Source organism: Typopeltis vanoorti, chromosome 25 (assembly GCF_054136105.1).
Source record: "Typopeltis vanoorti isolate ZY-2024b chromosome 25, IOZ_Tvanoo_1.0, whole genome shotgun sequence".
NCBI lineage: Eukaryota > Metazoa > Arthropoda > Arachnida > Uropygi > Thelyphonidae > Typopeltis > Typopeltis vanoorti.
Genome location: NC_143573.1, coordinates 20,016,082 through 20,028,453, shown reverse-complemented (window position 1 = coordinate 20,028,453; position 12,372 = coordinate 20,016,082). Strand labels below are relative to the sequence as shown.

The window sequence follows — 12,372 nt, the reverse complement described above, 5'->3', positions numbered from 1 at the left end:
GCGTGCTCTCTCTTGAATGAACCAGATGCTTTTTGCAACATACACTATGTTGACAAAAGTATCTGGACACTTTACGTGCCATGCAGTGGCGTATTTAGAGCGGCAAATTTTGAGGGGCAGTGGAAATTTCCAGGCTCTCATTTTTTAGTTATAACATGTTCCTTATATGCCGCATCTACTCGCAAATAGAGAAATATTTTTTTTTTTTCTAATTGTAAGTTTAGTCTGCAAGCATATTAGCATGTAATCAGATGCTGCATAACTATACAGACCGAGACACATGCACGGAAAGCTACTGTATGTTGTCGGTAACTTGACACAAATGCACTAGGGATTAGTGAGTTTGATCCCGTTCTTGCTGAGCACATTGCCAAAATCGAAAAAGAAAGGAAAAAGTTTGGTCTCCTATCTTTCCTTTGCCACGCATGAGGAATTTATTAAAATAACGGGCGAGAAAGTAATCAAATTTATTGTGGAAGAACTTAAAATAGCGTAGTACTATTTCATAAGTGTTGACTCAACACTAGACTTTGTCTCATGTTGATCAGCTGTCCTTCATCGTACGATATGTGAAAGAACATGAAACTTCTGTGGAGCGTTTCTTGCGTTTCATTCCTAACGTAAGTCACAAATCTGAAGAGTTACAAGAGGTGGTATTGACTTCACTAAACGAGCTTGGAATTGATAGTAAATTGCAGAGGGCAGGCATATGATAATGCTAGTAACATGTCAGGCAAGTGCACAGGACTGCAAGCAAAAATTCTTGAAATAAATCCATTGGCAGAATTCATACCGTGCGCTGGATATTCTCTATCTCAAATTGGTACTTGCGCTGCCGAATCCTGTTCTCTTCTGCATTTTTTGATGTCCTTCAGAAACTGTACGTATTTTTTACATCTTCAACACATCAGTGGAGTGTTCTAAGAAAGCACCTGGAAACTTTTGCAAAAGTAATCAAACATCCTTCGCCTACTCGTTGGTCAGCTTCTGATGATGCCTGTCGGAGTCTTCGTGAGGGATGGACGGAAATAATTTCCACTTTGTCCGAAATTGAAAATGACACCAACCAGAAGAAAGTTACGTAATGTGAAGCAAGTGGGATTCTATAGCAACTTCAGTCACTGGAGGTTGGGATGCTGCCCCTCATGACCTGCTCATAGGCAGGTCATGAGGGGGCGGCACTTTCTGGGGGCCTAGCGGGCGGCAAATACCTAAATACGCCACTGATGCCATGCAAATTTCGGATCCTTCTACATGCAGATATCCAGGTAGTGCCTGCGTAAGTCTGGTAATAAAAGGTGGAATATGCTGTATGTTTTGCATTGTACTCGATGTCAAGAGGCCATGTTCAGCTGAAGTGACAACTTGAGATGTAGTTGGGTGTCACATCAGTGATCTCTATATCCGTGACGCTGATACCCATCTCAGTGTACTGAAATCCACCGTTGTTGTTTATATCATTCGTAGATGGAAAGCTGATGTTGTTACCACAACATGAAAACGTCCTGGGAGGGCACCAGCATTCACTGACCAAGATCGACGAACTCGTCTCGGATTGTTCGAGCATCCCATACATCATCAGCGGTGGACCTCGTAGTCAACCTGGAAAATGTTGCAGGGATATCTGTCAGCACTAGAACTGTCCATAGAGGGTCGCATGCCTTAGGTTACCACGGCAGAGCTGCTGCGAAGTCACACATTACTCCCCCCCCCCCATCTCAATAGCAAACAACGTTTGAACTGGTGTCTTTCACACCATTCCTGGACTGGAGAGAATAAACTCGTAGAGAGCCAGTCCCACTAGCCATCATTGATAGCTGAGCTCATGAACATCAATGCTTTAAAGGCATCGGCACACAGGTACAGCAAACAGCTGCTGTCAACTCATTATACTAAATCGTGCATATATTAGTGTCTGAAATTATGAGTTCTGCAGTCGATTTTTTAAGATGTAGGATTATAAAACTAAGTTCCTGCAAGAAAAAAGGTCACTTGACTGCTCCAGAGATCAGGTAACTCCAGAACAATGTAATAAAAGTTATTCTATCCAGCGATTAGAATTGGAACTATAATCGTCTAGTAGTCTGGCAGAATGTAACCATAAATTTTGTCACAAGGTTCCATAGGCCTGGTTGACCGAGTGGTTAGAGTATCCACTCTCCAGCCAAGAGGCTACGGGTTCGAATCCCGGTAAGAGCATGGATGTTTGTGATTGTCTTACTAACCAATTACTATATGTACTACTGTGACCTGTGTTCTGGCGCAGTATAACCTTTAATGTCTATGAGCCTTAAAAAATGAAAATCAAATCAAACTACAGGCAGGTTAATTGGTATGTTAGTCTGAAAATAGTGTGTGTTCTGCAGTCGATTTTTTAGTTGCAAGATTAAACACTCGAGTTTCTGGAGAAAAAGAAATCAACACATACTCGTCTTTGAAAAGACTTAATAATTTAGGACCTGTCTGAGAAAAAAAAAACATACAAAAGATTCTTCTAATCGGCAACTAGAATCTACCAACAACGGTCTTTCTTCTGATGATCTTGCATTATGGCAGCAGAAGCGTCACTCATTAAATATTTTTGATTATAATGTCTAGAATTTCAAGCGAATTATTTATCCTAATAATCTTATTACAATGTAGATGCTTTGAATCTTTTATATTGTCTATCTTGTCTATCACTATCTTTTATAGTGTACTTATATCCTTTTTATATTGTATTTATATCCTTTTTACAGGTGGCTAATGGAGCAAGTAAAGATAGCGGACATAAACAACAACGGAAGCCTAAACTTCAACGAGTGTCTCACTCTCCTGAATCAACTTAATATTTCTATGAACCGCAGGCATGCCAAGAAATTATTCGATGTGAGGTTTGACATTATGATTAGCACATAATGATTTTATTTAATTCGGGTATAACCATTTATAGCGCAGGTAGAATCTGAAGAAAACCACGTTATGACACCTAGAATAGACTCACGCTCTTGTACGCGAAGTGTAATATAGAATGCTGTTAAATTTATAGTGCTAGGTTTATTTTTCACATACAGGGCCGCGCCAACCCGAGGGTGCAAGGGGTACACCGCACCCGGGCGGTAACATTGATAGGGCGGCATTTTATGTAGCTAATATCTGATTTGGATTATACAATGCAGTATTAGGGGCGTTCGATAAAAGTTTGCACCCGGGCGACAAATACCCTTGGCGTGCCTGGTCTATCCATAGACCAGGCAGAAGCCAGTGAAAGCTTATCAAAATGGACTAATAAAAGGCGAATACTGTATATAGGTGCTTGCGTGGCACCTATGTCTTTTAAGTAGTCCACACTAAGTCAATTCGTCAATGCCGAGAAATGTATTCCCGCAAGCTCTCTGGTCAACTTATGAAACTTTCATAGTTTCTACATTCGGCTTTGAAATAATGCTTGATCTAATATCCACTTTGCCTATATTATCACCAGTAACTGAGAATGATCATGCCTAAACATTGTCCCAGTCCTGACTCGGGAGGTGCGCAAGCGGGGCCGGTTCTAATAGGTGTGCAGGGCGTGCGTCCACGCAGGCGGCCAAATCTCTAGGGCGGCATATGGAATAAATTCGATATAGCCTATAGTTAATTTAAAAATATTGACGATGAAATAGGAACGTAACATTATTAAAACTTATAGCAATGCCGACTTCGAAATATCTTCTTTGGGTTTCAATCTCTATCTCTTTAAAAACGTCACTCAACAAGGAATGTTCATTCAAGCGAACCATAGTTTTGGCCTACTTTTTTGCTACTAAAAATACTAAAAAAATAGTAAAATTCTGGGTTATGCTGTAAATTTATTCGCGATCTGCATTGTTAGGGTAAGGCTACAGTATTTTTTTTTTCGAACATGTACAGCAGTGAATAGAACATATGCACAAGAATGGTGATGTTCTGTACAATTTTTTTCCGTCAACGTAGCTATCACCATTCTTGCATATGTTATATTTACTGCTGTAAATAGAAATATTCCAGAAATATCTGGAATAAGAGGATACATGTAGAACTGCAGAGCAGGATATTATGAAAGGCTCAGGAATCAGCTTCAAACTTAAAATAGACTAATATTACATGGGAGACCCTTCGTGTGCTAGTTCACAGATTACATACCACTAGAGGTAGTATGTTTTCTTACTTTCCGGTACCCTCATAATTCTTCGACTCTACTCCTTGTGGGACAAAACTGTGCTATACTAACAAAAGTGGTGATGAAGTTGAGCGAATGTTCGAGAACATGGAATTCGACCAGAGAAAGCCTCTTGATAACATCGATATACTTCATAAGAATTGTTGGTGGTATGTCTATAACAAAAGTACACATCAGCCGATTCATTCAGCGTGAACCCATCCTCCATTGCAAAACACCAACTTAGAAACGCCGATACAAATGACACTGTTCGGGGCAAACCTATTAAAATGAATGCCACTCCAGACGCGTCTTGCACGTGATTCTTTCAATCATGTAATTAATCTGTTTGCTTTGCATATTATCGGCGTTTGTGATGCAGTTATAAATTGCTGGATCTCGGAAACGAAAAAAAAAAAAAAAAAACTCGCAGACGAACCGCGCAGCCTAGAAATATCGAAAAAAATTAAGAAAAAGTTAGGCATGTCATGAATACATAAATTATATGTAGACACTAGTCTATATTTTATTATTTACTATAAAGTATACACAAATCTATCATAAAAAGTTTAAATTTATCAAAACTTACGCACGCAAGTGTTTACAGACCGTACATGGCCATTTGCAGTCGAGAGAAATGTAAAACGTAAAGATGCAGTATTAAATCATAACTGCATGAAATTAACTGTTAATAATTAGTTAAATTAATTAGCATAAAATAAAATTTTTATAACGATTCATTCATTAGTGTACAGGCTAGGCTACCGCGAAGCAATAATATTGCTCCTTCTTCGTTATCAATGCATGAATCGTTATATCTGTAAATAAATACGAATTTCTTTTTCACATTATCATTTTTGATGTCTAGTGTTAGTAATACTTAAAACATCTACACTGACAAACATATGATTCATCTTGTAAACAGACGACGTAAACTTTGATTATTATTAGTAGCAGTATTAGTATTAGTATTATTATAACGGTGTCTCCATGGAGTCAAAAAACTCATCGTAGGAGACCCTACACTGACACACTGACCATTATTCACACAATACCTATCATATTTTTTACTAAGTAATTTAAGGAAATTACAACGTCACTAGGATATATATTAAAATAAATTTTAATATACTTCAATATTTCGGCAACGTCACGTTGCCATTTTCCAGAAACTTAAGAACAAGACACGTGCACGCAGGCACAACAAACAGTAAATGAGGAAGAAGCAGGAAGCAATTATTTCTCCTAAAGTCCTGATGGTGCCCCCTAGCGGGCAATGTTGGTATTCTTGGGCGATAGGGCTGAAGGTCTTCTGATGTAGGTTTCCCAAATTTGAGGCAGTCTCATGCAGCCAAATTTGTTGAGGTTCGGGTTGTTTCTTAGGGCTGAAGCTGATTCCATGAAAAGTCTTTCATACTTGTATTTACTACGGTGTACTATCGTGGCTTTCTTCCACCGTATTCTATGGCAGGTATCCAGTGCATGGTCAGCAAGACCAGAGTTGTTTCTTATTCGGGTTGTTTCTTAGGGCTGAAGCTGATTCCATGAAAAGTCTTTCATACTTGTATTTACTACGGTGTACTATCGTGGCTTTCTTCCACCGTATTCTATGGCAGGTATCCAGTGCATGGTCAGCAAGACCAGAGTGGCTGTACTGGTGAAACCGGATGTAGTCCTTGTGTTCTGAAATTCTGATATTGGCTGTCCTGCCTGTTTGGCCAAAGTAGGACAGCTTACGGCTGCAAGGGACCTAGTATACATCAAGTAGGTCTAGGGGGGGGTCTTTAGTAGAGCAGATAAGGGATGCCAATTTTTTATATCGTCTGTAACAAGAAGTTAAGTCATGTTTTTTTAGGATTTTTGTAATTTTTTCCGAGGCGTCTCGGATGTAGGGTATGGTGATGAATTTAGAGTAATCCTTGTTGTGAGGGAGGGAGAGGGTTGTGGTTTACTGGTTTCAATATTTTTTGGATTTTTTTTAAGGGGGGGGGATAGCCATTGGCTGAGAAAGTGTTGAGAATGTGGTTTAGTTCTGTGGTTAGGGCATTGTCATTTGAACAGATGTTTAGCCCTGTTGTGTAGTGTCTTAATGACTCCATATTGTTGCGAGGAGGGGTGGTGGGATTGTTGGTGAGTGTCACCCACCAGCCTAATGGAACCTTGGTTTTCTCAGTCTATATAAACTTATCTGTTCAAATGACAATACCCTAACCACAGAACTAAACCACATTCTCAACACTTTCTCAGCCAATGGCTACCCCCAAAAAATCCAAAAAATATTGAACCAGTAAACCACAACCCCCCCCCTCACAACAGGGATTACTCTAAATTCATCATCATACCCTATATCCGAGGCATCTCGGAAAAAATTACAAAAATCCTAAAAAAGCATGACTTAACTTCTTGTTACAAACCATATAAAAAATTGGCATCCCTTATCTGCTCAACTAAAGACCAACCTCCCCCCCCCCTAGACCTACCTCGTGTATACCAGGTCCCTTGCAGCTGTAAGCTGTCCTACTTTGGCCAAACAGGCAGGACAGCCAATATCAGAATTTCAGAACACAAGGACTACATCCGGTTTCACCAGTACAGTCACTCTGGTCTTGCTGACCATGCACTGGATACCTGCCATAGAATACGGTGGAAGAAAGCCACGATAGTACACCGTAGTAAATACAAGTATGAAAGACTTTTCATGGAATCAGCTTCAGCCCTAAGAAACAATCCGAACCTCAACAAATTTGGCTGCATGAGACTGCCTCAAATTTGGGAAACCTACATCAGAAGACCTTCAGCCAAATCGCTCAAGAATACCAACATTGCCCACTAGGGGCACCATCAGGACTTTAGGAGAAATAATAGCTTCCTGCTTCTTCCTCATTTATTGTTTGTTGTGCCTGCGTGCACGTGTCTTGTTTTTAAGTTTCTTGAAAATGGCAACGTGACGTTGCCAAAATACTGAAGTATATTAAAATTAATTTTAATGTATATCCTAGTGACGTTGTAATTTCCTTAAATTATTTATTAAAAAATGCATAACCAACATCAAAGCCTTTCCACGAGAAATACCTATCATACCTCTCCTTAAATTCATTCACAGACGAAGCATTCACAACCACCTCTGGCAACGCATTTTCAAAACCCTCCAAGCAAAAAATCTAGTCCTAACACCCTTTTTAACCACACTCTTACGCAATCACCAGGGATGGTCCCTCGTTCTCTCCCTTCCTGCACTGGTCTTAAAAAAGTCATCAGTATCAATCCTATAAAATCCTTTTAATAATTTATATGCCCTCTATCATATATCCTCTTCTACATCTATCAGCTAGTTTTTGAAGCCCACAGATCTTCAATCCATCCTCGTAGAGAACATCCCACAAACCCGCAACAATCTTTGTAACTCGCCTCTGAATCCTCTCCACCATTTCTTCATCACCAAGAAATCCAGGTGACCAAATCTGTGCACAATAGTTCAAATGCGGTCTTATTAATGCCTTATAAAGTGGAACAATAACCTCCTTATCCCTGCTTGTTAGTGTGTTCTTCAACAACCATGTAATTTGATGTGATGTTTTGGCAACCTTTGTAATATGCCCTTTAAACTTAGGTTCTCTGTCCACAATAACTCCCAACTCCCTTGCCTCTTCAACTTCTTGCAGTTCATTTCCATTGATATAGTAAGCATCATGTGATCTCATCCTCCCGAAGTGTATCACCTCACACTTACCACATTAAACTGACAGCCATTTACCTTAGCCCATACCGTCAGCCTATTTAAGTCATCCTGCAAGATATCTACATCATCTGAATTGACTATCGCTTTTCCTAATTTTGCATCATCAGCAAACAAGTGGATATTTCCCTTCAAATTATTTCTAATATCATTAATATACAAATTAAACAATAGAGGAACACGCACTTAGCCCTGAGGTACATCACTAGTCACCTACCTTCTCCTGGACTCAGCTCCTCCATAAACCATTCTTTGATATCTATTCACCAGCCACCCTCTAATCCAAATCACCAGCTTCGGATCCATATCCATTTGCTCTAATTTATGCAACAGAATTCAGTGTGGAATCCTGTCAAATGCTTTTGCAAAGTCCAGCAGTATCACTGAGTAAGGATTTCCTTTATCCAACTCCACTGTTACTTTATTATAGAAAGTAATCAAGTTACTGAGGCAAGACCTACCTATCACAAAACCATATTGCTCCTTATAAAGTATCATATTGCTGTCCACCCAGTCCTGAATTCTAATTTTTACCAATTTCTCCAAAACATTAACCACCACTCCAGATATATTGATTGTTCTATAATTTGCAACCTCAGTCTTGGAGCCTCCCTTATGCAGTGGAATTATTTTCCCCCTCTTTCCACTCTATTGGTACTTTACCAGAACTGAGGCTTAAATTAAACAGCCTGGTTAGAGGAGGGCCGATATGCCATTTAACCCAACGGCAGTGTTAACATTAAGGTTCTGTAATATACCAAGCACCTCTATTTAGTGTATCTCTAGACCCACCAGTCAATGACACATTCGGCACTGCAATATCACAACCAAGATGGTACACTTTTGAAAAATGATCACTAAGTAACTGAACTATTTGATTTCCTTTTGTAATTTCCCTACCATCAACACTTTTTAAAGTCATCTTTCCATGGTTATTCTTCCTTTTAATTGTCACATAGCGATAGAACTCCTTCTTTTAGACTCATCAGCTAGCTTCATGTCATAATTAGCTATGGCTTTCCCTACCATACAGGTTACTCTCTTTGCCTGTACCTTGTACTGCTCATGGGAACGCACATCTCCTTTTTCTTTATACTTCCACTGCAACCACTTCTTTATCTTCAACTCCTGCTTAATAATATTATTCATCCATCTTACTCCTACTTGATTTCTCCTTCTCACTCTGGGAATACAGTCTGATAGAGCTTTCTTTAAATACTCCTTGACAATCTTTCACGCACCATCAACATCTCTCCACTTCAAATTCTCATGCCATAGCACTGCTGAAAGCTGACTTCTCAGCTTGTCATAATCACCAGCCTTGTAATTCCATATATATCCCTTCTTAACATAATATTCAGCACATCTTACAATCAACCAGGTCAAGACCACATGATCGCTTTCCCCAAGTGGAGACAGTGTAACTAAATTACTTATCTGATGCTGTGACCAGATCTAACACTCTCGAATCTTTTGTCTCTTCCATTACATGCTGCCTCAGGTAGTTATCTCTTAACAACTGTTTAAACTCCATTTCCTTTGTTCCTTTTGTGACCATTCCTTCTCCCAATCTATGTCCCCAAACTTAAAATCCCCCCATAATAATTATTCGACCGACACTCATCGTACAAATTTGCCAATACATACTATCTATATTCTCCCTTATACCCTTGGATTATAACAACAACTGATTGCATATTTCGCCCTGTTGATTCCTAACACCAAACATCTTCGAATGAACTGCCCTCCACATACCTGTCACCTTGAGGCACTTCTACCTTTTTTTGGCTTTAACGCTTCGTCTGTCATTAGTAAAACCCCTCCCACCATTCTGTGATCTCTGTCCTGCCTGAAAATACTATACCCCCTTACATTCAATCCCTATAATTATATCATTCTTAGTTAACCAAGTCTCACTAATTCCTATAATTTTTGGCCAAGTTGTACTAAGTAATAACAAAAATTCTTCGCACTTATTCCGAATACTTCGAGCATTAGTATACATAAACTGCAGTACTCCCTTCCTCCCATAATTTCCCTGTGTGTGAACTAGCGCACTCTGCATACTGTTATTTTTCTGCGAACAATTAATCCTAAATCACAGCGATTAATGACCTTAGTACTATTTACAGCTGACTCTATAACCTGCCTCCCTAGCAAATCCCATTTCCCTGTTTTTGACCATTTACTCTATCCTAAATCAATAACTGTTCTAAATGCCAAGTGCCCAATCCATTTAAGTGCAAACCACCTCTCTTAAAATACTCCTTCCTTTTATCAAATTCATCCCAGACATTCATAAAATGAATATTCAGTTTCATTTCTTTGTAAAACCTTTTACACAATCTTGACACCATTCCATTTACTATAATTGCTCTTCTGTTTATTTCATCACTGTCAAATCTTAGTAGCACACTCATAATCTTTCCACACTCGCTCTTTGCATTCATTGCTATCATTAAGTCCTTCAAATCCTGTCTCACAGAAAATCTTTCGCTACCTAGATCATTCATCCCTATAACTGCAATAATTTTACTCGCTCTGTTTTTCTGCAATTTCTCAGCCTCAGTTATATCCTTAATTTTTAACCCTGGATAACACGCTTTAATTACTCTACCATCCTTCCCACCCTTAATTATAGAATCCCCATGCAGCACAATATCTTTTTTGCTCCTTTTTAACTTGACATCCTTTACCTCCACTGATGCTTGTTTTTGTCCCTGATCTTCTCTCACATTCTTTTGTATATCACTCAGCAATCTCTCTGCATGTGTGTTTCTGCACTATTTATTCAATGCGCACACTAACTTAATCCATTACTAAGTAATCTGTCATTATCATTCCTTGTCATTCTTAATCCCCTATACTTTCTCTTCCATAAAAAAATAACATTAGAACATATTGGGATGCTGCAAGATAGACTATACAATTTGGTTAGATGAAAATTATGAAATATATTACAGTCATTTAAAAATGTCTGTTTCTTTCTGTCAGGAAAGTTGCACACACAATTTACTCCAGATTATTCTATCAGTTACCCTGGGGTACGGCTGTATAAAAAAGGCATGTTTCCTATGAGACTGATGGCACCTAACTGTGAAGTCTTCATGATCACTTAAACTTGGGACATTAGACAAATTAGATGTATCATCATATATTATACTAAAACTTTGGTGTTTATAAGGGTCAATTGATACAAGCAAAACAGTTGACACATTAGAAGATGTGAAATGGATTGCATAATCTTTCGTTTCTACCTTGACATCAGATTCAAGAGGCGATACCATAGACCAGCGTTTCTCAAACTTTTCATACGACGGAACTTTACAAATCCTGAAATTTTATCGGAACACCTTGGTTAGAGTCGAGTATCATCGGTCTCGTATTCAATGTAAAGCTAAGCGCACACTATCGCCCCAGCAGGCTGCATCGCTTCGCAAAAATGCGACAGCGCACACTACAGGTGTGCCCGGTCGCAGCGTGTGGCTGAACGCTTGTGACCGCATGTTTCCTAGAATAGATACCTCCATACTTCACTCGCACTAAGAGGTGTTGGCAACCGCGGATGGCTGAATCAAGGCCAGCGCGCGCTGGCCTTAATAGCACAATCCACACTCAAAGTGAGGAGCGCCTGATTTTCAAACATGTTTGAACTTGTCACAGCATTTAAAACCATTCAGGCTCATATTAATTTTGATAATTTTCACAGAACACTTCTTCATTTTCCGTGGAACATCAGTGTTCTTCAGAACATAGTTTGGGAAATGCTGCCATAGACACACAACGTGATAAAGATGTTAAGTAATCTGGATTGACACCCCTAGTAACTACAGAAGAAATGGTTGACTCAGATGACATACTGTATCAAAACTAGAAAATAAAGGATTGATGTCATCGCTACCCAAGATTTTGGTTGGCAGGTGAGAATTAACTGTAATATCAGAAACTTTCTGGGACAATACACTAGTATGCACACATTCACCTGAATTGATGAAAGGATTGTTGTCATCACTACCCAAGATTTTGATTAGCAGGTGAGAATTAACTGAATCATCAGAAACTGAAAGGGACAATACACTAATATGCACACATTCACCTGACAGTTGGTCTTCAGCAACCAGGTCAAGGATGCTTGAAAGTTGATTTAGATGACCGTACTCATTAGGCAAGTCTGACTCCTTATCCTTTAACGATACCAAGTCATCTATAACACAGTCACTTGAGTTATCAAATGTTGTTTTCAAATATTTAACCAGTTTAATTTTACTAAGTGGGATAGAAACCAGCGTTTCAAGATGCTTAACCTCTGACAACGTCTGCCTTACATTACCTATATCAGACTTTCTGGCCATTTGACTCTTTGTAATGTTCAGATCTAAGTCCAACACAGGTCTTTTTGAACGATTCCCTATTTTGTTGACTCTTACTTATCTGTGTTTCCTTCGTTGAATGCCGTTTTCTTTGGCTAGACACAATA

The 12,372-nt window shown here is 39.1% G+C and overlaps 1 protein-coding gene across 1 annotated transcript in view; it reads left to right on the top strand.

The window, feature by feature from the left end:
• LOC150092589 (1-phosphatidylinositol 4,5-bisphosphate phosphodiesterase delta-4-like) overlaps positions 1 to 12,372 on the top strand; it is a 324,472-nt gene that overhangs the window by 75,487 nt on the left and 236,613 nt on the right. Inside the window, exon 4 of the mRNA XM_090414401.1 lies at positions 2,739 to 2,868. Coding sequence (XP_090270527.1) covers positions 2,739 to 2,868 — 130 coding nt within the window. The remainder of the gene's footprint in view (positions 1 to 2,738; positions 2,869 to 12,372) is intronic.